Source organism: Pelophylax lessonae (assembly GCF_965119305.1).
Source record: "Pelophylax lessonae genome assembly, chromosome: 12".
Taxonomy (NCBI): Eukaryota; Metazoa; Chordata; class Amphibia; order Anura; family Ranidae; genus Pelophylax; species Pelophylax lessonae.
This window is the reverse complement of record NC_138779.1, coordinates 117,970,858-117,996,768: the sequence shown is the minus strand read 5'-3', so window position 1 is coordinate 117,996,768 and position 25,911 is coordinate 117,970,858. Positions and strand designations below refer to the sequence as shown.

The 25,911-nt window shown below is 45.7% G+C and overlaps 1 protein-coding gene across 4 annotated transcripts in view; it reads right to left on the bottom strand.

Annotated features, from left to right (window-relative positions):
* Positions 1–17,760, bottom strand: part of LOC309567904 (epsin-1-like) — an 85,766-nt gene extending 68,006 nt beyond the window's left edge. For 3 of the 4 annotated variants that reach the window (XM_082273434.1, XM_082273431.1, XM_082273433.1), the window contains exons 1-3: positions 17,443–17,760; positions 15,331–15,580; positions 8,143–8,276 (exon numbers count right to left, since the gene is read on the bottom strand). In XM_082273434.1, coding sequence (XP_082129560.1) covers positions 8,143–8,276; positions 15,331–15,580; positions 17,443–17,670 — 612 coding nt within the window. In that variant the 5' untranslated portion in view covers positions 17,671–17,760. The remainder of the gene's footprint in view (positions 1–8,142; positions 8,277–15,330; positions 15,581–17,442) is intronic. The other variant, XM_082273432.1, reaches the window with a different exon arrangement.
* Positions 17,761–25,911: the final 8,151 nt, after the last annotated feature.

The window sequence follows — 25,911 nt, the reverse complement described above, 5'->3', positions numbered from 1 at the left end:
CACTGATAATGCTCCTTTCCCTTGGCAAAGTAGAGGAAGCGCTGGTAACTGGCACATACTGGAATGTGAAGGTAGGCATCCTTGAGGTGGATAGAGGCAAGGAAATCCCGCTGATGCAGGGATGGCACCATAGTGCGAATGGACTCTTCTGAACAAGCACAAAGCAGTTCAGCGCCTTGAGGTCCAGGGGTTGGGCGCACTTTGCATTTCTTTCTGAGAACTGTAAACCGGTTTGAGTAAAAACCCTGAAAACATTTCGAAGTCAGAACCGGGACAATCACCCCATGAAGCAACAGGTCTTTTACAGCCCCAAAGAGACCCTGCAAGTGGTGTGGGGACAAGCGCAAGTTGGAAGGAAAGAACCTTTCCGGGGGACAAGAGTGAAACTCTATCTTGTAGCCGGACCAATGACTTTGTGGACCCACTTGTCTTGTACCAGGGAAGTCCACGGGTCTGGAAACAAGCAAAGACGTCCCCCCACCCCGAATACAGTTAAGGGCGCACCTTCATGCTGCTTGTCTGCAGGTCTGGAGAAGTCCGCTTTCGATTTGCCAGACCAGGTTCGTTTGGATCCTCCAGAGGAGGTGCTGAAAGGCTTCGAGCCCTTGTCAGTCGACCCTGAGGGAGGAAAAAAAAATTCTTATGAGCCGAGAAGGAAGGCCAACATCTACGACCACTATCACATTATTTCCTTTATATGCCTTTCATCTCTTGGGCTTCACACTGCGGTATTTGGTACACCCGATATATATTTTTACTATATATTATTTATATATTTATATCACTGGGTCGTCACTACCTTAGTGACACCGCCCATACTTTCTTCACCTATTGGCACAGACTGTGATAGCGCCTTTTGTAACCCTTTTCCATACCACCCTCTCTATCCCTGTTTCTTTCACAGCACTTTCTTCCTTATTTTTTGCTTTATGGTTTGCACACCTCAGCACTTTCTGGTGGGTCCACAGTCTTCTCCTCCTGCTTTTACCTTTTGCCTTTACTGGCATAGATCCATTCACACTGCTACCGCATATAGATTTTCATGTACTTTCCCTGATATCATAATGCGATATCCTGATACACAGATTTATATATTTTTCTAGTCAGTGTCTTACCATCAAGCAGGATGTGGTACCCACTACTTACGATTTCTCACCTGGCCCTCCATTCTGTTGCCGTGCATCCACGTCCCGTCAGCTCCCGGATCAGACTTGATTTTCCACCCTGGGGCAGCGTTCATCCACTATTTTTTATTTTCTATCCAGCCGCATGCAAGTGCGATTCCCCCACTTGGGGTATACATATTTATGTTGTAGTCTCACACCTGCTGGCTGACTTTATGCATATCTACATTAGACTCATTCCAATTTTTTATTCCTGTATAGGCATACTCCCTCATACTCCTGATGAGTGGGCATGTAGGAACCAAAAAACGCGTTGAGTTTACACTTAAGTCATGAGTTTATGCTTGTCATCCATTTTTATATTGGCGTTATTATGTCATTACGCTTTTATGCTGTGTATTGATGTCTGTTGTTTATATGCATTTCCATATGTATTACATGTACTTAATAAATTTGCTATTGTATACCTATGTTTTCCATTTCATTTTTTGCATCCACCTCACTCAAAGTCCCACTGGGCGTTCTTTTTTGTTTCTTGTGTAAACCCGGGATGGAGGTGTTTTGCAACTGACAGTGTTTTGATCATTTCTTATTATAACATCTACGACGAGGTTCCTTGCCTTTAGTAGCCTGTGTAGGAAAGGTACTCTTCCCCCCTGTGAGACCTTAGGTCGTCATCCAGGGTGGCTCCAAACCGGTCATATCCTTGAAATGGAAGATCAATCAAGGCCTTTTTAGAAGTCTGGTCCACACACCAGCATTTGGTCCACACACCAGCATTTGGGCCAAAAGACACAGCTAAGGACCACAGCCGAAACAGAAAGCCGCGCTACTAGATAAGCTGCATCCAAAGAGGCATCAGAGATAAAACTGCAGCCCCTGGACCAGCTGGCCCGTGAGCTCAGCAAAGGCAGAGGGGAGCCGTTTTCCTTCCAGGTCACAGCGTTAAAGCCTAGCCCACTCGGTCAGAGTTTGCGACACCAGAGCAATGGTGAATACCGGCCTCAGTGTCGAACCAGCTAGTGTGTACATACTGCAGGCCACAGCCTCCGTCTGCCTCTCTGCCAGATTCTTTAAGGCCGGGGACTCTTCAACTGGAATTGTTGATTTGTTCAATCTGGAAACCAGGGGGTCCACCACCACTTCTTAATAAGGGACTCCTCAAAGGGGTAACGCCTATTAAAGTGCTTAGGGATCCCAAAGGGGACGCTTTGGTAGTCCCCACTCTTTAGCGACAATTCTGTCAAAATAGGCGGGGCTCTTCAGCACCTTTTCATTCACGGTTACAGATGTGGAGGAATCATCCTCACTATTAGAGGATTCCGGGCGCATGGTTGCAGACCCAGCAGGGTGACCCACCTCCACAGCATTCGAATCAGATTCAGGATCTGATCAGACAGGGGGCACTTTTTGCTAGCCCGTCAACCAAAAGCCACCTCCACCTGGGACACAAAGGACTCCAGGACCGCAATCGATGCATGGTTGGGACCCAGAGGGCCCTGCAGTCTCAGAGACAGGATCAGGTGGGGATATGTGCTCCAAAGACTACATGAGTCTGTGGAAATCGCTGCCCACAGGGCTCCAATGTCACGGCTTCTGCTATTTTCAATGGCAAACCACCGCAAAATGGCCACCAGACGACACAAACATGGCCACCGTGCATAGAAACACACAGGCTACAACAAAATGGTGGCACCACAAGGCATACAGGGACTGCGGGAACCCTAGACCTCAAGGCCAGACAGGGGGCTCTGGTAGGAGCTCCCACCAGGTACAATCCCCCACGCACAGTCGACCGTCCAGTATTTGGCGGCGCACCCCCCCGCCAGGCCCCCATCGCCAGCATAGCACCCTGTCCTCACCCCAGGAGGTGGACCAGACCACCCAAACAGCCCCAACATATATGTGGAGGAGGGGTAGGATGGGGGGACAGATGAAAAGGGGGGTACCTGACAGTAAGCAGGAGAACCCAGGGGTCCGACCATCCCAAAACCCTCCAGTGGGAGAGGGGGGGGGGAAGGCTACTCACCATACCAGGAACTAGGCGGGCACCACTCCAGACAGAATCCCTCTCCATCGAAATGGGGGGCTGTCGGCCAGGAGGAACCCTGAGACTCAGGCCAAGATCTGATCGTATGGGCCTTGCATTTACCTAGCAGGCCAGCACCCCCCCCCCCCTCTCCCCCCTGTCCAGTGGGGCTATGTCGTGGCCGACCTAGCGTGGAGCCGAGGTCTGTGCGCTCGCAGGCCAGACTGGGGTGACCCCTGGATCTACATTATCCAGCCTGTCGCCCAGTGCGTCACTGGATTGTAGATCTCACAGGAAAAAAAAAAAAACAGGAGAAAAAAAATTTGCCAGGGCCAAAGAGTGCCTATAGCAAATAGTGAGTATACCCCCTGGGACTGCCCATGGGCGTAGCCAGACTTTTTTTTTCTGCCTAGTGTCCTACTGCTGTAGGGGGCAGTATAACCGAATGGTTATGGAAATCAGAAGCCGTGTCCGTCAATGAACGAAAGAGAAAATCAAAGTTTAACAAATGCAAATGGTGAGAAAATCCTGTAAAAGAAACAATTTTGATAATTTCACGGAATAATAAACACCATTGCAAAAAATTAAAAGCATCTCTCACAAACTGTAAAAATGGCAGCCCATTTCACAAGTCATCCAAACTAATGGAAGCTCTACAGTTCAATGATCAGACCTACTTCACCAAGCATGTGTGAACAGGAGGCTTAGATCCTCTAGAGTGACCTACAAGGGGTAGTAGGGAAAAGGAGGACAAGAAAGAATCAAATGTAAAGCTGGCCATACACTGATTAAGATTGGATTTTTTTTCAACTGCAGGCTAAAATAAATAAATAAAAAGTGTGGCCAGCTATAGTTTTAAAATAAATGTCAATCATCTCATTACTTTCACCAGACGCTGTGGAACTGACAACAGCTGGCTTACAGCTGTGTACATCTTAAGGAAGAATTACCTGCAAGAATTCCTGGATCTGTCCTGGCCATCATTGTATTATGCAAGAACACACAGGATGAAACCAAAATACACAATGGAATGGACTGAGCCGAGTTTAGGCTGAACTTTAGGCAGATGTAAAAAAAAAGAAGAAGAATGCAGGTCTTTATTCATTTTTTTTTTTATAGTTTTAGTATCTGAATTAGGGATGCACCAATCCAACTTTTTTGGTGCCGATCCCGATGCAGATCTTTTGCTTTGTGAAATCGCCGATCCGGAAGTACTGTTTTGTGAGCTTATAACAAAATAATACTTCCGGATTGGTATCGGTATCGGCAGATACCCTATAACAATTGTACATTTAAGAGGTTAAACTTCCCTCCACCGGCAGATGGAACGAAAAAATACATTGTAATCATTGTGTTTACTTAAAGCGGTTGTAAACCCAAAAAGTAAAAAAAAAAAAACCTGCAAGACGAAGGCATAATGAGCTAGTATGTTCTTACCTTAGAACGAAGCCCCGACACGGACCCCCGGACATTGTGCGGGCGCTGCCATGATCCCTTGCCGTCTCTTCCGGGTTCGGCGGCTCCGACACTGATTGGCCGGACCCGCGATGACGTCACTCCGGCGCATGCGCGCGGGAATGATTTTCCGGCAAGCTCAACTGAAGGTCCCCCCGGACCTTCAGAGCGCATGCGCCGCTCGCGTGAGCGGCTGCATGCACAGCAAATATCTCCTAAACCATGCCGGTTTAGGAGATATTAATTGTACCTATAGGTAAGCCTTATTATAGGCTTACCTGTAGGTAAAAGTGTAAAAAAGCGGGATACTACCGCTTTAACTGGGAGACTGAAAGGCATTTGCAGGAGGCTTTTTTTTTTTTTTTTTTTCTTCTTTGACAGCTGTTCTCTGTTCCCTCACAGCTATGTAAAGAGCAAAACCGGATCGGCTCATGGATCTGTTAATTTTACCGATCCCCCGATCCAGCTATTATGGCCACATCAGCGCCGATATCCGATCCGAATATCGGATCGGTGCATCCCTAATCTGAATAGCATTGAATAGCAGCCTATACTGTATACAAGTGAACTCCGAACCAGAGAGGGAGTAGGACTGGGAACCAACAATGTGCTTTGCATGCAAATGTAATGGCAAGTAACATGCTGATAGCAGGACAGAGCAGGATGAATGAGGACCTCATCAGTCGGTTTCTGCACCCTCAATGACCAATGAATAGGCTGGGAGTGGAAGGAAGCTTCATTTTTAAATTTTAATTAGTCTTAAAAATGCAACCCCCCCCCCCCCCACCTACCTCGTGTAAAAAAAAAAAAAAAAAAAAAATGTATACTTACCTCTTTTCTATCCAGTCCAGTCTTAAAGCTTCAACTCCCCTGTGTAATGGAGCACTGAACAATGACTGTGAATTCCAAGAGCTGTGACATCAGCCATAACCTCCATTAGCTCAGCCTTTGTCGGCAACCCCTCCTCTCCCCTGCAGCCGCTGTCCACTGACAAAGGGGTGCCAGAGTAGCAATGTCACAAGCCCTGACCAGAAGAGACTTGTACACAGGGTGGGCAAAATAGGTAGGAGGTGCGAGAAGATAGAGGGGAAAGGCTTTTAATAACAGGGTCCCCCAAAATGCACATGTACACCATGTCATTTGTTAAGGAAAATCATGGCGTAGATGGGAAGGATTTTGGCTATTTCCAGAAAAAGGCAAGTAACTTTCATGGAAATTACTTGGACACCAAAAGAAGTCTTTGTTTAGGGACAAGCCTATAAATGGCTGAGCACTTGTGGCAAGGAAAGTAAATCTTCCTTCTATTGGTTCCATACATTTCAAAGAAGCCAGCAGTACCCCAGAAGGTTGGGTTTTGTCTGGACTATGCATTTACCTTGAAAGTCCCTAATGTTGCACAAAGGCATTGTTCAACAAGTCAACAACAAATAACCTTAAAACAAAAAATTAAAAGTTTAAAGAAAAACAATGAGGAAATAATTATGGGAGATGCCATTGTTGAGTTGCCGGCAACAGAGTTATTGTGATTCTGGTTTGCTACTCAGTCACTTACCTAAAGACGAAAAGCGCACACACACATATGGAAAGCACAAAGATGAACACCTTGAAGTCTGCATTTATCAAATCATCAATGGCAATTCCCAAATTCAGCCTTATAGGCCCCCCCCCGCGTAAAGGAAACCCGTCATGAGAAAAGCATGATGGAGGCTGCCACTTCCTCTACTTGCTTGGTTGTTATGCAGATCCAGCAGCCTGATAAAGGGGGTTATAAGGGGTTTTCCTTAAATGTATTTGCCGATGTTTGTTCCAAGTCTGTGACCCTCTAAAATTCTAGTTTGTCTGGCTCCTGGGATTTTGAAAGTAAAAAATGGCAGCACAGTGTTATTTTTTAATGTGACAGGGCAATTTAAAGTCATGAGGTAAATACAGGGCTCTTATACCAGGCATCCGTCTGAAAATGCTAGATGACTAGCAGTTACGGACCCTCTAATGTTTGAGTCAATGGCCCAGAAAACCTGTGGGCCAGAACCCAGGCAACTAATATTTTCAAGAGGTCAGCAATGCCAGCCTCCACGCTTTGCCTACGACGGGTTTATTTGAAAGTACGTCAAAAGGGAGAGAGGACTGCCACTGCTGGCCTCTAATAAAATACCAGTTTCTTGGGAATCCATAGCTTCCATACTTTGAGTCACAGAGCTATAACCTGTGAAGCAAATCAAAACCGAAGCCTTCATCTCCATACCCGATACAGGTCAGTGAAAAATGTATTGACTACTATCAAAAAAGCTAGAACACTTTTCAAGAGGGGGGTTGAGCAATGGCAGCCTCAACATCTCTCTGATAACAGGTTTCCCTTAAATGACCCATTGGCAAACATAGTACTTAACCTAAACTTCCCCTAATAAGCAGCACTGGGAAATTCACCCACATGGTCAACATGAAGGATGTACATTTAAGCTCTCCCATATTGGAGCCTAATGCCTATAGCCTAGGCTTATCCCAGTAAAACGGTACAGTTGACAAAATTGTTGCAGACACAAGGTCATAAAAAGGTAAACGCAGAGAAAAACCAAAAGGAACCTGATCAGTCATTACCTGAATAGCACTAGCACACAGCTCACAGCATAGGCTGTTTGCATACAAATAGGGTTTTCAGGCTCTGCTCTCCAGTACTACTTGAAACACTGGCAGAACTGCTACTTGCTTAAAGGGCCGTACACACTTGACGAAAATCGGACAAAATATCCTCCGATTTTTCTCTGTCTTCTCAGCGTTCATTACCGTTTTTAGTCGACAGTGCATAAATGTTCACAAAATTTCTCGTCCGATTTTTCTTTTTTTGGCACATTTGTTCCTAGACTTCCGAGTTGTCAGCAAATTCAGATCATGCGCGGTCTTTCGTATCCGATTTTTCACGGACGTACTGCATACACATTAAACGAAAATCGGTCGTCTGGGGACGGACGAAAAAAATTTTGGCGTTTGTCCCTCCGTTTTTTTTCGTTGAAAATGTCGGCATCGGCTGCTGAAAGTTGTGTACACACTAGGCGAAAAATCGGATGATTTCACATCGGGTGGGAATTTACGGCAGATTTTCTTCTAGTGTGTACCCTGCTTAAGCAACATGGCAATACTGATAGGCTTTGTATGCATGGAGGAACTAATTGTGGAGTGGAGCTTGTCTAACTTCAAAACTGCCTTCTAGCAGTAGTAGCAGTAGTAGTGCTGGAGGTACAGAGCCTGCAACTGAAGATATACATACTATGTCAGCTATGTATTAGTGTCCACAGGTGTACGGTAAAGCTCACAAAACACTAAGAACCAAGGACTTTTTAATGGATTATTTAACAAAAACACATACAAAATGTTCACAGAAATCATGGTTACAGTTTGTGTTAAATATAATCAACATAGTAAAGGAAAAAAATATATACACACACAACAACATAACCTTATTATAGACAAGATATTGGCATAAATACAGTAAATAAAAAAAAATAAAAAATTAATTTTGTAGGTCGTTTGTGAATTTACCTTTGCTCTTACCTGCTCCGCTTCTTCCTTACTCATGGCCAGAGCTAATTGGAGCTGCAGCTCTTCTTCCCCACTGCTCTGAGGCCATGCTTGCTCTGCTTCGGTTGCTGGGTTCATTGTTGAAGCAGAAGATGCTGGAAATGTGCAATAAAAAGGGAAAACAAAAAATAGAAAAAAAAAAAAAAAACACAAAATAAGGAAACTAAAATCACCTTTACCTGTGAAACACAATTAAACATTAGAAGCAAACAGTAGACTCTTAGAGGTATACATTCTAAAAATAAAATAAACACACACGCGCACCTCCAGCTCTGCACTCTGTATTCTTTTATAGCCCTAACTGTAGCTCCTATTCTGGGTTGTAGGATGCCAAGCCTCATTATTGCATCGTATGGGCCAGGGTGTCAATGACATGGCTCCTGGGGGCATGTTAGCAAGCTGCCCTGGACTCACAGACTGATGCAGAGGGCAGGACCCACATGACCAAGTGGTGGTCTCTGCATTATTAAGGATTGCCGCCTGCCACAGGAAAAGACGAGACCCCACAATATAACTAGACCAGGTGGAGGACCGCTTCAATAAATGTGGATATACTGACACCTGCAGAAGGATAGAACACTGGCAATCAAAATCTGTAGCTTATCTCAGGATAACCCATCCAGTTTCAAGTGTGCCTAGTCTGTAGCAAGCAGTCTCAGAAGCAAGAGGAGTAGGATCCCTCAGGAGCTTTGAATGTGCCAAGGCCAGAGACAGCAGGCTGATTCTCTAGTTGCAGAGAATTATGTACCACATCAAAATAGGTTGAAATGATCTCTTGTAAGTCTGAGGTAATGACAAAAGACTGCCAGAGATGGTAACTGTAACCAATGCCTGGGCCTCCTGAGGCCATGGGGAGATCAGAAATCAACTCTTCACGGTTAAGGCCTGGGAGCTAGCTTAAAGCTTCTACAGTCAGGACCACTGAGGAATTGGGTGAACCTGGCCAGAAAATATTGTGCAACTGCAGTAAAGGCTCCAGACAATAAGACAGAGGACTCAGGTTCAATTGACAGAGCAAAGGAGGACTCCAATAAAATGAAGAACAGACAAGGACTCACTGCTCAAGGTGGTGTAATTGCCTGATGACTCACACCGGTGCATGCCCTGGCTCGCCTCCGTGAAAACTTGATAAAGGAAAAGGAATTGGCAGCACTCCAGGTTGAGTCAAAATCCAGATTTATTGACTGGACATCCAAATATGACAATCGTGACAAGGTAGACGCGTTTCACACACTGACTGCGTGCTTAATCATTACCCGATTAATGATGATTAAGCACACAGTCAGTGTGTGAAACGCGTCTACCTTGTCACGATTGTCATATTTGGATGTCCAGTCAATAAATCTGGATTTTGACTCAACCTGGAGTGCTGCCAATTCCTTTTCCTTGATTAATAAAATGAAGAGCCTAGATGGACAGGGTAGCACGATTCCAGATTTCAGACATCAATGCCCTAAGAAGGTCCTCACTTTTGATGTATAATAAAATGTACAATTTTTGAGAATTCAGATTTTTCTCCATCATTTAGCACCGTTAAAGTCCCACTTGCCCCCCTCCATTGTAGTTACTCAATTAAAGGTATGTGGTGCTTTTTACTTCATCTCTAGCAATATCTCTTCAAAATCCTAGAAGGTACAGAGTCTATTCTATTCTGTGGAATGGTTAGAGAGAATGTGACCTGGGATCACCAGGCGAGGCTGGACCGTCCTCGGTTTCTTGAGACATACATGTTGAGATCATGTTAAGGTGATGCAACTAAACTCAAGATCTCACAAAACCCAGACAGCAGGTAGCCAGTGAGGGTCAGAAGCCCAGAGGGGACCAAAGTCAGTAGCAGCTGGAAATTCATATGGCACTTTGCAAAGCAGGAACGTAGTGAGGTGTCCTCAATGATAAATGTCAGGAAAGAGAGCAGAGTTTGCTCAACAGATGACATCAACTCTCCACCAGAAATGGCGCAAGCACTGAGACAATGCTAACCATTCTGGATCTGGAAAGTGCTCCATGGCCAACTTACCAGAATGGGGTCAAGAAAGCTAGGCTAGCCCATAATGTACAGTCCAGTTAGGTCTGGGTGCAGCATACCAAAGCCAGGTTGAGGAAAGCCTGACCTGGAGAGCTGCAATAGCAGAGACCAGCTCGAGCAGTGATGTAGCCAGGAATCCCAACAAGAAGAATCAAGAAAAAAAAAAAAAAGCTAGTCTAAAAGAAATGGTTAGAATGTTCATAAAAGGGCTGGAAAAAAAACAAAACCTATTCATCTAGGCCAGTGGTCCTCAACCCTGGTCCTCCGGGCCCACTAACAGGCCAGGTTTGCAAGATAACTGAAATACATCCCAGGTGATATAATTTGCTGCTCAGTGATTGCAGTACTCTAGTCTGCATCTCCTCAAGGTTATACTTAAAATCTGGCCTGTTAGTGTGCCCTGAGGAGCGGAGTTGAGGACCACTGATCTAGGCCACTAGCAAAAAAAAAAAAACTGGGGCATTCTGAGAAAAGGAGGTTATCCTGGGCCGGCATACATTTTTTTTTTCGTCTGGCAGTATCCAATTATACAGAAAAAGGCAGTATAATCTGAAAAAAAAAATTAACAAAACAGGAAAAACAGGGATGCAGTTGGGGTAATTTTTTTGGGGGAAAAGGGGGGGGGGGTTGAAGGCATTCCAAAGGTTTGTAGTCATAAAGGTGTAACTAGGGCCTCATGGTTCAAAAACAAGTCCGATAAAACTCCAAAACACCACTATATTTAAGGGAAAAGAAAAAAAAAAAAAAGTAATCTAAAGTCATCTTGGGTTTTTTTTTTTTTGACCCAAAGATAGATTACGATTGCAGAACACACTTCCTCAACATGAAGGCTGTCAGTTAGAGATCTAAAGTATATGTAAACCCAACATTTCATATACCCGATCTGTGCCTGCTGTACCATGTACTTGTATGAAAAAGTATCCTGTTCTCTTGTATTGCTTCCTTCCTGTGAAATCCCTGATGTTCCTGCTTTCTGATTAAAAACTAACCATACTAAGCAAAAGAACAAACCATGGTCAGTTCTCTTGCTATCCTGGGAACTCAGCCTGCTCTCCTCCATTGATCAGACTTGTCCTGACATACCCCTCTCATTTGTCCTGATACCCACCCACACTTTTACTGTGAAGATTAGTGTGCTGCTGTTCCCCCCCCCCCCCCCAGCTCATATGCTGCTGAGAATAGTGGGTATGTAATCCCTTCTAAACAAAAAGGTGAAGGAATAAAAAAAAAAAAAAAAAAAAAAGGTATTAATGAGATATACACACACACATATATATATACATACATACATACATATATATATATATATATATATATATATATATATATATATATATATATATATATTATATATATATATATATATATATATATATATATATATATATATATTATATATATATATACACACATACATACATACATACACATACACATACACATACACACACACACACATACATACACATACACATACACATACACACACACACATATATATATATACATACACACACACATACACACATACATACATATACACATACATACACATTATTATATATATATATATATATATATATATATTTTTTTTTTTTTTTTTATTTGTATACACAAATGTTTTGCCTTTCATTTCTATTTTAAACTGAATGGGTTGTTTTACAGAGTTTGCAATCACTTTAATTTCATTTTTAGGTAGTCATCAAGGAGAGAATATTTTTGTGGATATCCACATTTTAAAATGTTTTATCAGCATAGGTCTGAAGACAAGTCAAAACCTGAATGAGTTTGCTGACATATGGTGTACCCTGCTCTAACCCCCATTCATCAGAGGGTAAAACGTGTTTGAAAACCTTTTGTGCACAGAATTTCCAAGCCTTTTAAACAAGGGGAGAGAAAAAAAAAAAAAAAAAAGAAGGTAGGCTCCACATTCTCTGTGGCCTACAGCAGTAGTGAATTGTTACGATTGGTCAGGTATACAAACGTGGCCTGTTTATGATCACTCTCGATAAAAAAAAAAACTAGGCTATTGTAAAAAAAAAAAAAAAAAAAAAAAGGAATTAAACTCTTATGCAGCTAAAAATGAAACGCATTTCTCATTGCATAGCAACAAATGTCCTGCAATTAGATTAAAAGACTGAAGGTCTTTTCGAAGGGTGAGGCACAGCATAATGGCAATTACTCATTACTGATTACCGTCTACAATAAATAGTTGGTTTTTACTACATGCTCACTGTGTCACCTAGAAGGTAAGCATAATGCCAGCTTCTTAAAATTAAATTAGGGAGCTTCATGAGCCCCAAATAAAAGGAAAGGTGGAGGTGTTGCCAATAGCTCCCAACTTTTAGATGATCCAAGTTTTTATTATTGAACCTGCCCTGGAGAAACAAATTTAAATTCATCACCATGAAAAACACAAAGTCAATCAAATGGTAAATATACTGTGCACTGCAAGTGCGCTTGCCCAGAGCTTAGTAAATGAGGTAAAAATAAAAAAAAACTTCACTTTGTAAAGAATACTCACTCAAATCACATGGAAGAAAAAAATAAATAAAAAGCCAGCATTTTTGTTTGAACACATGATTGAATGATAGAAACCAATAGAGCTTCCCCCTCATTTCAGACCTTCCCCTCAGATCTAGAGCAAAGGAACTGACACTAGGTTCACACCTATGTGTAGTGTGTTTTGTAGTGTGCACTACAGCCCATTTAACATCGTTTCCTATAGTACACAGTCATCTATGCATTTTTGGAAAGAGTCAGGGACCTCTCCTCCCCCCCAATGCAGTAGATTGAATTTTGTGTGTAATAGACTTCAATGGATTCACACCCAAAAACACAAGAGTTGCATTTTGTGTTTTTTTTTAAATCCATAAACTGAATAGCTGATTAAGGAGCAGGTCTTGTCCAAAGCACCTTGTCCACATGTTAAGGACAAGGGCCTCCTCCCAACAATCCTGCCCGCCCCAACCCACGCCAGAGCACCCCCATCCATGTTGAGTGCATGTATCCTGGTATGGTTCAGGAAGGGAGAAGTGGACGGGGTAGATCGCTCGCTCCTCCACTTCCTGACTTGCTGAGCTGCATGCTCAGCTAAGGGTCTGGGGGCATTTTTTGCAGTTTCTTTTAAAATACATATCTGACCCGAAGGGCCTCGTATGGACTGGTGGGGGAACCCCACACACTTTTTTTCCCCCAATTTTTTTTTTTTTAATTGTTGGAAATCCTTTATTACATTCAGCTGTCAGCAGGGAACTCCGCTGAAAGCTCAGGACTAATCGGTTGTAAAGGACACAGCAGCTGGATCCGATCCACTCCTCAACATCCAGCTATTCTCAGCTTATTAGAGAACAAAAAAAAAAAAATCATGAAAACTGCATGCAAAAATTTTAATAGAAATATTTCTGCACTCGGGCATCTGTGTCCCTGGGATCAGCCCTGGCTCTACTATTCTACCCATCACTGAATGCTTGTTTTTTTAAAGTTCTGCACTGGAAAGAGAAGGGTTACAATGTTACAATCCATGTCTGAACCACCTCCCTCACCCCACACATAAATTTCCTCTAACTTTTTCTCCATGACAACACGGCCCCCAGTAAACAAGACCTTGAACAGTCCCCCCCCCCCCCCCCATCAGTGGGAGCAGAGGAAGCCATTGTCTGCTGCTACCAATCAAATGCAGTGACGAGAAGTGGGGGGAGGCGGAGCCAATAGACACACACAGTGCAGCTCAGGATAAAGCCCTAACGAATGCACCCCTAGCAAGCAGCTTACTAGAGGGAATCTGGCAGAGGCGAGGAGCCAAGAACACTAGAAGATGAGGATCAGGACTGCTCTGTGAAAACCCATTGCACAAAGCAGGCAAGTATTAGGGCCACTTTACACTAATCAGTTTTTGATCCATTTTTCCAGTTCTAAAAAAGTTGTAGATTATGTGTTTTTACTGAGTTTTTGCAAGGGAGCAGTGTGAAAGCAGCCAAAAACGCAACTGACCAGTGTGCAGAGTTCATAGGGATGCCTTATTCTTCTGCTTTATGCTGAAAAACTGATAAAAAAACTCCACAATAAAAAGATTAGAATAAAATGTACTTCTTGTTACACTTAATTAATGCAACTGGTGGTAGCCAAGTTTGACTGGGGTAATATCAGAAAACTCCAGCTGAAAAGTGGTGATAATTTATTGGCTTTGAGGAGAGCTAGTAATAAAAAGGTACTCCACAAAGCCTGAAAACCTAAAACTGAAGGACCACACCCTTTGGATATGGGGTCACTGGTGGGATTCTGATTTTAAAGGCCCAGAACAACATGTATATTGATACCAATCAATGAAATTTGATATGGTGTTTAGACTTGGAAAGTATAAAGGTTTAGTTTATCAGTTTTATGAACCATGAGCCAAGAGTAAAGCTGGCTATCTATAGTGTTGGAATTTTGGCTGACTACTACTAAACTGCCAGGCTCAACAAACTTCAACTGAAAAATAAAGGAACCTGGTAAAAAAACCATCAACTGAATAGCAACTGCATTCAAACAGATGCAGTAAAACTCAGGTATTCAGATCGCTACAGATGCCGAACGGATGATTTCTCTTGTATGGCCTGGGGGTGGAACAAGTGAAATCTAAAAGTGTACGGCTAGCATTATTCTGACTTTCCTTATCAAGTTGAGATTTTCAAATCCACTTCTTAAGCTGGCCATAGATAGGACGATATTCTTTCCAAAAGCACTCCCATTTCCCCATCAACACAGTCCGTGTTAATGGGGGAATTCCTCCCTTGGAGCCTTGGTGTTCTACTGGCAGGGGGAATCGTTCCCACCGGGAGAACACCGTGATTATTGCTAGAGTTTAAAAGAGCAATAATCCCATGTAAAATCCGACAGGCTGGTTGTACCCAAGTTGATTGATCAACTTTGGTTCATTCAGCCTGCCCATACGTTTTTTTAGCAGGAACCGTCCGAGATTCAGACCGTCTATTATCAGCTTTTGAAAGCCAGATTTTGCCAAGCAACTAGAATATTCAGAGTGGGGCTAGGAACAGCAACCATGGCATTTCTCCAAGTACAGAGCTCTTAACAGTCATACAATTCTCACAGGTCATTTATGCTCCTGCCATCATACGTACATGTTGAGGTTTGTGCTAGCTTCTCCTTGGTCTTCAAGGCATGTGCCCTTTCTTCCTTTAGCCTTTCATCATCCTTTAACAGAGCCACTAACTGTTTGGCCTTCTCTCGAACATTCACACCTTGATCCTTTCCATCTCTATCCACATATTGGAAATCTTTCAGGGTCTGAATGGCATATATGTTTTCCTTACACTGCTGTGCAACCCGTTCAGAACCTGTCTTTATCAAGTACTCCATTAGCGTCATAGCCTGTAATGGAAAAAGCAATAACTGGAATTAAACCTGAGGAAAAGTGGATGGAATAGACACTTAAACAAGTATGAATGGGCTCATGCACATGGGCACCGGGGGCCATACAGTGTGCATATGCGTCTAGAAATTCAGTAAAAACTACCAAGATATACAGTTGCTGCATAAAGCCGAACATAGAGAATATAAAAGATGCAGCTGTGTGTAGGTTTGTCCCACTACTGGCACAAAGCACATATACAGACAGACATACGCCCCAAATGCAGCTTTAAAAAGGAGGCTGGAGAGCTTTTATTATAAAAGTAAAATCAGTCCTTTAACCATTTCAAAAGATGTATTGGAGAAATTGATAGGCAGGCAAAGCAGGAAACAACAAGAAAAAGAAGCATATTGGAAGGTCTTATTGGTGTAAAGTCTTCGGGGTATTTAAAAATTATTAAAGATGCAGGACCCAAGCACCAGAAGCATAAAAGATACACACATTTCAGTGATCCCTGCATACCATATTTGAGTGGGATTGCCTTTTTATCAGTTCTACTTTGAGATTTTAAGATGTATTTTACCACTTGCCTACAGGGCACTCCCTTCCTGCCCAGGCCAATTTTCAACCTTCAGTGCTGTCACACTTTGAATGACAATTGCGTGGTCATGCCACACTAAACTCATATGATTTTTTTTTAAATCTTTTTTAAGACAGATAGCGCTTTCTTTTAGTGGTATTAGAGTCGGTTCCCACTGGGGCGACACGACTCTGTACTACTTCGGGGGCGACTTGTGCATTCCCACGCACCACAACTTTGGAGCGACTTGCATGGACTTCACATAATGGAAGTCTATGCAAGTTGCTCTGAGGTCGCCCCGAAATAGTACAGGACCCTTTTTCTAAGTTGGAGCGACTTGTGTCGCTCCTATTCGAACGGGTCCTGTACTATTCAATGGACTGCGAGGGAGCGCGACTTGTCAGGCTGACAAGTCACGCTAGTGTGGACCGGGTATTAATCACCACTGGGGTTTATTTGTTAAACAAAAAATACATTGGAAATTGAGAAACAAAAAAAAAACACCACACCTTTTTCTTTTTTAGTTCTAACAATTTTGTAAATAAGTAATTTTTCTTCACTGATGGGCACCGATGAGGCGCGACCGATATGCTGCGCTGATGAGGCTACAGATGATCAGTGCCCGGATTATTAGCAAAAATGTGTGCTGTCACAGGCTAGCCTGTTATCGGCTTTGCTTTCCTCACACAGTGACAGCGCTGAGGAAAGGACTGCCATTTGTTTACATAGGATCAGCTGTGATTGGCCCTTTACCTTGATCTGTGATCAGCTGTGTCCAAAGGACACCGCTGATCAGAGCGCTCCCAGTGCCAATGCACTCCCAGGACTGAATTACCAAGCTGTAGCCGTCTTTTGGTTATAGTGTGGTGGGCAAGTGGTTAAAGGTCCATGCAAACTAGGTGGCAGAAAAATAAAAATTTGCTTTAAAAACGTCTTTTCCCCAAAAACACTGAAAAAAAAAAAAAAAGTACTAAAAAAAAAAAAAAAAAATGCCTGACATGCCTAATTGCCGCGTTGAGGCTCATCAAGTTTTTTTTTCTGCTTTAACGCTACTGTCAAAAAACGCACTTGTGTTGTGTTTTTTTCCAGCTTGTAAACCCTCCTCTACAAATATGCCTGAAAAACGCCCAAATGTCATACAGACTGACAGTGTTGCTTCTACTGGCTAAAAAAAAAAAAAAAAAAAAAACACACCAAAAAGCATGTATACGCAGCATAGCATTTTTTTATGCCCAGTGAACATGAGGCCTTACATTAAAAAAAAAAAAAAACAGAAAAAAATAAATAACCTTAAATTCTTACTTTATACACATGTCTCCAGTTTTTCCCATGGTCATTAAGCCGCTTCCATATCATGCTCATAATTTCAGAGAATGCCACAACATTGTAGGTGAGATCTGCAATCTCAGACATGAGAGAGCTGGATGGACCCCATGGATCATTGGATGTAGCTTCCCTTACTTTGATTTCTGCTTCAGAATAATTGTGGACTATATTTTTCATCTGTCGGCGCAACGAGGAGGTAGACATGTTGGTTGTTTTTATGACAGGAGGCAGTAAGGAAAGACGACCAGAACACTTAATATAGTTATATATAGATATTCTTGATTACAGAACCAAAATTCCGAAGATTTTCAAACAGCAGAACCCAAGTAGAATGCCTTTAATAGTGGAAATCAGACACTCAGGAGGACATCCAAGGTTTATACAACGTCCTCTTCCAGGTGGGCTAAGATGTCCTGATCTGCTCTCCAGCAGCATGCAATCCTGGCATTGTGAATGCACTAGAGATCCATCTGAAAAACAAAAAAGGCGATCTGTGAGCACTCAACACATGTACAGAAAAGAAATAAAAAGAAAAAAATAACGGTTTATCTATCAATACATACTCTAAGACTAACAGAGCAAGACATTTTCCTTACACATTAGCACTTCTTTCACCACATGTTACCCACACACTGCCCTGAATCACTCAGACACCATTTTCTGATTCATCTCAATACCACTGACAAATGATAAATGGAACATGAATATTGTTCATCTGTTCATAGGAATAAAAGGTTGACCTGCTTAAATAAACTTTGACAATGTTTATCAAACTAAATTAGAGACTTACCCCCTTTTACATGTCCTGGAGTCAACACAAAGCAAGAGTGTAAAGTTTCTGCATCCACACAGAGAATTCTACTACCGTCCCATTTACAATGTCTATTCAACACAGCTGACCGTTCAGAGAACAGAAAAGCACAAGTCTGAACGCACCTAGCCTCTCAGATGCCATAGACCACATGCGTCAAACAAGGCCTGTGGGCCAAATCTGGCCCCCCAGGTTATTTCCTGTGGCCCTCCCCTGAAGCTGCGGCACCCACTTCGCTTCTGCCCACACCTTGTGACCTCAGGAGGTCGGCAGCAGAGAGGACAACAGTACTCCTCTGCCAGATCCTGCATTTCTCCGTGCAGCTGCAGAAAAGCTAGTCTCTGTCTCCACCCCCCCCCCCCCATCCTCAGCAGTCAGCAGCAGAGAGGATGACCGTACTCCTACTCCTCCGCCAGATCCTGCGTTTCTCTGTGCAGCTGTGGGGAGGCTCATCTATCTCCACTAGCCCCCCCCCCCCATCCTCAGCAGCAAGCAGCAGAGGACAGAACTCCTCTACCAGATCCTGAGTTTCTCCATGCAGCTGTGCAGAGGCTCCTCTCTGCCCCCCCCCCCCCCCCAATCCAAAACTGGAGAACAAGATACTGCAAAGGGGTGGTATTTCATAGGTGCTGACTCTGGCTTGCTACCGCAGTAACGGCACGCAAATGACAATAAAACGGGTCGCACACCACAATCTTAGCCCAATAAAATGTCCTTTATTCTTCAAGCATTGGACAATAGCGCATGATAGGTTACAGTTGACATGTTGCACACGTAGGCGTGCTTAGTCATAACCGCCCCCCCCCCCCCCCATCGTCAGCAGCAGAGAGGATAGAATGCCTCAAAGATCTGCACCTCTCTGTGCAGCCCCCAGCACCCACTTGTCTCTGCCTCCCCTGCTGTCAGCATTCAGCAAACTCCAGCAGCTGATGGCAGCTTTCCTCCAGACCCTGCACTTTCTGCTTCGCAGTTCCTCCTCCAGCCTCTTCCCAGCAGAAGTACAAGGTAAGGGGGGAGGGATGCATTATGGTGTAAAAGGAGGGTGGGGGCCTTTTAACATCTTATGTAAGGGAAAAGAGGTGTTCTGGATATCCACTTATGAGAATAACGGAATTTTTGTAAAATCTTACCTGTAAAATTCCTTTCTCTGAGTCTTCCAACAGTCGCCGCCTCTTCATATTCGTCACTAATGGGTTATTGACCTTTGCTCCGTAGGAGTAGCTAGGCAACAGAATATATTAATATCAAAGCTTTTAGCATATCCCACCCCCAGGGGGTGGTCCCCTCAGTCCATACCTCCCTGCTTCCTGCATTTCCAACTCAGTTTCAGTAGCATAGCAGTAGAGTACATAAACCTCAAAAGAGGGGCGGCGACTGTTGGAGGACTCGGAGAAAGGAATTTTACAGGTAAGATTTTACAAAAATTCCGTTTTCTCTTACGTCCTCCGACAGTCGCCGCCTCTTCATATTCGTCACTAATGGGGACGTCCCATCGCAGTGTAGACATGAGGGGTGGGAAAAAAGCAGCCGCGCCTAAAGCAACGCAGAACCCACATCAGAGAAAGGAACCTTACCAAAGTAAGAGAACCAACTGGGCAACAGGAAAACGTGCTCAACAGGAGCAACAACCCAGGAAAACACAAGTAACCTAGGGGTAAAAACACCAACAGCCAAGGGCCCAAACAAGGGACTCTAAGGCACCGCCACACTAAGAACTTTACGGCCAAAGGAAGCATCTGTCGATGCCTGAACATCCACTTTGTAAAATTTTGAGAAGGTGTGAACGGACGACCAAGTCGCCGCCTTACACACCTGGGACACAGAAGCCTGATGACGATAGGCCCAAGACGTACTCAGAGACCTGGTAGAGTGCGCCTTCACAGGAAAAGGAGGAACCTTCCCCTTCAAAGCATAGGCTTGCACAATGGTCTGTCTGATCCATTTGGCGATGGTCGCAGCCGACGCCGCCATGCCCTTCCGAGGTCCCTCAGGAAGGACAAAGAGAGAATCCGACTTGCGAAAGGATTTAGTCGATGACAGGTAAACTCTGATTGCCCTAACATCCAAGGAATGCAAAGCCACCTCCTTCGGATGCTTAGGCTTCGCGCAAAGCGAAGGCAAGACAATGTCCTCATTGAGGTGAAATTCCGAGATCCTCTTCGGAAGAAAAGACGGGTTAGGTCGCAAGACCACCTTATCCAAGTGAATCACCAAATACGGAGATTTGCAGGACAAGGCCGCCAGCTCCGACACCCTGCGAGCCGAAGTGATCGCCACCAAAAAGGCAACCTTCTTGGACAACAGAGACAACGAGATCTCCCTGATATTTTCAAAAGGATCATGTTGCAACACGGACAGAACAAGGTTCAAGTCCCATGGAGGCAAAGGCTCCCTCCAAGGAGGGACCAAATGTCGCACCCCTTGAACAAAGGTGCTAACCAAAGAGTTAGACGCCACAGGGCGTTAAAAGAGAACGGCCAGCGCAGAAATCTGACCCTTAATCGTGGGCAACGCCAAACGCTGGTCCACGCCCGTTTGAAGGAAAGCCAATACTCTCGACACCGAGTACGAGCAAGGGGCAAAGTAAGCCTTCCAAGTACGGTAGTAAATCTTCCCCGAAGAAGCCTTCCTAGCCTTGATCAAGGTGGGAATGACCTCAGGAGAAAGACCCCTATCCTTCAGGACCTGGCTTTCAACAGCCAGGCCGTTAAAGCCAGCGACTGTAAAGCAGGATGGAATATCGGCCCTTGAAACAGGAGATCTTCTCGAAGCGGCATACGCCACGGAGCGTCGACCGCCAGATTCACGAGATCTGCGTACCAAGACCGGCGAGGCCAGTCCGGTGCCACCAGAATCACCGTGTGCGGTTCCGAGGCCAACCTGCGAAGGAACCTGGACAGCAGCTGAATCGGTGGAAAAGCATACATCAGGCGATACTGATGCCAGGGCGCCACTAACGCGTCTGAGGCGTCTGCCCGAGGATCGCGTGTCCTTGCCACGAACCTTTCCACCTTTCCAGACGCGAACAGGTCCACATCTGGGGACCCCCACTTCGCGCACAACATCTGGAAGACATCCGGGTGAAGGGACCATTCTCCCTGGTCCAGGGTCTGGCAGCTCAGATAATCCGCCTGCCAGTTCTCCACCCCCGGAATGTGAACTGCAGATATCGCCGGGACGTGCGTCTCGGCCCAAGACAGAATGTCGGCTACTTCCTGAGCCGCCCGGGCACTCCTGGTGCCCCCTTGGTGGTTGATGTAGGCCACCGCTGTGACATTGTCCGTCTGTACCCGAACTGGACGGCCCTGAAGCCTGTCCGTCCAACGCAGAAGACAGATTTATCGCTCGCAATTCCAGAATGTTGATCGGAAGGGAGGATTCCTCCTCCGACCAAGTTCCCTGGGCGGACAGAACGCCCAGAACACCACCCCAGCCCGACAGGCTGGCATCCGTGGTGATCACCGTCCACAACAAAGGACGAAAGGACTTGCCCCCCGACACCGCCGGGGACTGGAGCCACCACAAAAGACTCCTTCGGGTGAGATGGCTCAACGACAGTCGCAGATCCAGAGATTGCGGACGCCCCTCACACTTGGCCAGGACCTCCGCCTGAAGCTCCCGTGTGTGAAACTGGGCGAAGGGAATCGTCGCGAAGGCCGAAACCATCAATCCCAGACACCTCATACACGTCCGGAGGGACTAGCACTGATCATCCCTGAGGGACCTGACTTCGCACTGAAGTGTCCGAAGCTTGTCTTCCGGCAGGAAGACCATCGCTTGAACAGAGTCCAGAATCATCCCCAGGTAGGGAAGACGAACCGACGGACACAACGTTGACCTTGAAAATTTATTGTCCAGCCGAATTCCTGCAGAGTCTGCATCGTGATGGACAGGTCGTTCACCAGGCCCTGACTGGTCGCGGACCGAATCAGGATATCGTCCAGATACCCCAGGACAGAAATGCCCTGGGCCCTCAATAAGGCCAGAACCGGCGCAAGCACCTTGGTGAAAACCCGCGGAGCCGAAGCGAGGCCGAAGGGTAACGCCACGAATTGATAGTGATCCTCCACAATGGCAAATCGAAGGTACCTCTGGTGACCCTCGAAAATGGGGATGTGAAGGCATGCATCCTTCAAGTCGATGGAGGCCATGAATTCCCCCGGAACCAGGGCAGCCACCACTGATCGCAGGGATTCCATGCGGAACTTGCGAACCCGCAGAAAGCGGTTCAGAGCTTTCAAGTCCAGAATCGGACGTACCTTGCCCTCCTTTCTGGGCACATTGAACAGATTGAAATAGAACCCCCGAAATCTGTCCCGATGAGGCACCGGAACCACCACTCCCTGGGCCCGCAGGTCACGCACCGCCAGGTGCAGATCCTGCAAGCGCTCCGGAGTCAGCTGAAGGTTTGAGGGAAAAAATCTGCCCGCCGGCCGAGAAACTCGATCTTGTATCCAGATCGAACGATTTCCTGAACCCACCTGTCCCGAACGCGGTCCAGCCAGGGTTGAAGAAAACCGAGCAAATGCCCCCCCCACCCCAGAAACGGGTGAGGGCGCCCCTTCAGGCCGCATTGTTATGGGCAGCGGATTCGGACTGGCCGGACTTCTGTTTACCCGTCCACGGCTTCTTCTGGGAGCCTATGCCTTTGAAGGGCTTGCCCTTATAGTGCGACCGAAAGGCACGAAAGGACCCCTGAGAGGGCCTAAACGAGGCATTCTTACCACCACGAACAAACTTATTCTTGTGAGATTGGGGCAAGAGAGTGCTCTTACCCCCAGAAATACCCTTTATCAGAGTATCCAAAGATTCGCCAAAAAGGCGAGATCCCGCGTATGGCAAATTAGCTAAAGTCTTGCGAGAAGATTGGTCAACAGACCAACATTTCAGCCATATCAGACGACGGTTCAGGACCGCCACACTAGAAAGACACGCAGCCAAAGGGACTAAATCCAAGTCCGCATCACACAAATACATGACACCCTGATGAATCTGATCCACCATAGCCAAAGTAGTCGGCGGGGCAGAGTCAGCCACCAGAGTGCGCCTGAGCACCTGCGTCCAATCCGCAATAGCCTGGGCTGCCATAATGGAAGCAAAAATAGGCTTCAGCATAGAGCCAGCAACCGTATAAGCATGACGGACCAGAGATTCCAACCTCCTGTCCGTCGGGTCCCGGAACACCGGGGGATCCTCAGCAGGGATCGCAGTTGATTTATTCAAAATCGCCACCGCGTGATCCACCTGAGGCGGCACACACCAACGCTCATCAGTAGCTGGTGTAAAGGGATAACGCAGCTTGAACCTACTCGGCACAGCAAAAGGCTTCTTTAAATTGCGCCATTGCTCATCCATTCCGTAGAGCAAGGAAAAACCTGCGATGTTTTGCGTTTCCTTTGCGTCCCATAAAAGAGGACATCAAAGCAGGAGGACATGGTTCATCCTGCAAATGCAGCGTTTGTTTGATAGAAGCAACCAACTCATCCACGAGTGCAAGCTCTTCAGACGAGCCAGGGGGGAGAATTATCAACCCCTTCCACCTCAGCCTCCCCGTCAGACCCCACAAGGTCCAGGGATGAGTGAGACCCTGAGAAGGGCACTCCAGCCATGGCAGCCCCATCGCCCTCTGAATCAGAGGAAATAGACACCCTGGGCCATTTTGTGGATCGATCAGCCACCAGCATCTGCACTTGAGCAGCTAAGTTTGCCACAATAGTGGCCAGATCAGCCCCCTCGGGGGAAGCAGCAGCCCCTTGGCCCCCCACCAAGGTGGGAGGAAACTTGCAATCCTGAGAATCCATGCCCCAGCAAAATAAGTAATAAAGGGTACAGCCCCTTTAAGATCGCGGCGAGCGTAGCCCACCGCACCCACTGACCCCAACAGGGACAAGAAACTGGGCAAGAAATAAAGGAAAAAAGGAAAGAAAAGGAAAAACCTGGAGAGATCACACAGGCTGCTGCACCGATCGCTGTCCCAGAGCAAAAGGAAGTGATGCAAGACTGACCGCCCCTATGAAGCCTATGCAAGGCTACACAAACATGGCCGCCCGGCTAAGGAATCCTTGGGCAAATAGAACATGGCGCCGACATGTGGCCTGATCGATCGACGCTCAAAATGGCGGCGTTTGGCGCCAAACGCCGTGCAGTACCTCACAGGACCGGCCACCATGATTATGCCCCAAAAAAATGACGGATCGCCGCACAGCATGCCCAGAATCTGACTGCTTCACTATGACACCCAGCAGAGCCCCCCCCTTCATAGCCCACACACAGGCAGCAGGTCCACAAAGGAACTGACAGGGAGCACAGCAGCCACACAGACATGCAGGGTCACACAGTCCCAGACTGACACCCAAATAGACAGGTCCCCACATAGAGTTACACTTACCAGTCCGGATGGCGTGGGAAGCCTGCTCCAGCGACCAAACCGCTGCACTGAGGACAGGGAGTGTCGTAAGCATGACGCAGCTGAACTGCGGTGCAAAACCGCAATGGCGCCCAGTGAGGTAGCCACCTCACCGATAGCATCCCTGCAGCGAACAGGGATGGGTCGTTCAATGTGCCAGGGCAAAACCTAAGCTGAACGCTCGATGGCAGGCTGGGAAGCCCCTGGCCCTGAGCCCTGGGAACCAGGGTGGCCAGACTGAGACCCAGCTCCGCACGCACGATCATCTTCATCAGAAGAAACCAACTAACGCTGAAAATAAACAGCTAAGTAAAAGAAAGAGGAAAAACTTCAAATAAAATCAAAAAGAGAAAAGAAGCTGAGACTAAGAGCCCCAGCACAGGAACAGCCCAACCTACTCCTGAGCTAGGCAATAGAAACTGAGTTGGAAATGCAGGGAGGTATGGACTGAGGGGACCACCCCCTGGGGGTGGGATATGCTAAAAGCTTTGATATTAATATATTCTGTTGCCTAGCTACTCCTACGGAGCAAAGGTCAATAACCCATTAGTGACGAATATGAAGAGGCGGTGACTGTCGGAGGACGTAAGAGAAAATGCGATTCTGTGCCAGTTGGAGTCATCGCCCACTGCTGGTATCATCCGCAAGAAACTATTAGGGACTGCTCAGCTAGAACGCCATGGCAGGACCATGTTCTGAGCAGTCCCCAATAAAAAGTTTCTTGTGGATAATAGCAGTTTGCGACCCTCCTTTCCAGACTTGCATCATCTGCTACAGTAGTGTGAGCAGGTTCTTTGCCGGTCTGTACCTGCCCTTTACAGCTAAAAAAGTTCAGTTATTACTAAAAACCAGCAAAAATCAAATGCAGAGGCAATTTAATATGATAAAGAGAAAAATTTGGATTTTCGTCCTACCGTAAAATCCTTTTCTCTGAAGTTCATTGACGAACACAGTCTCTGTTCTTCATAACAGTAGGGTTATGCTGCCCTCTACAGGAGTAGGTCACTAGGCAGAAAAAAAGTTCTGGCTACGCCTATGGGCAGTCCCAGGGGCTATACCTTCTCTCCCTGCTATAGGATGTCAGTTTTGTATCAAAACAGTGTCAGAGAAAATAATACCAACCCAACTCAAAAAGAGGGGCTAGTACTGCGTCCATCAATAAACTTAAGACAAAAATCCAAATTTTCTCTATGGTTCATTGACGGACGCAGTCTCTGTTCTTCATAAC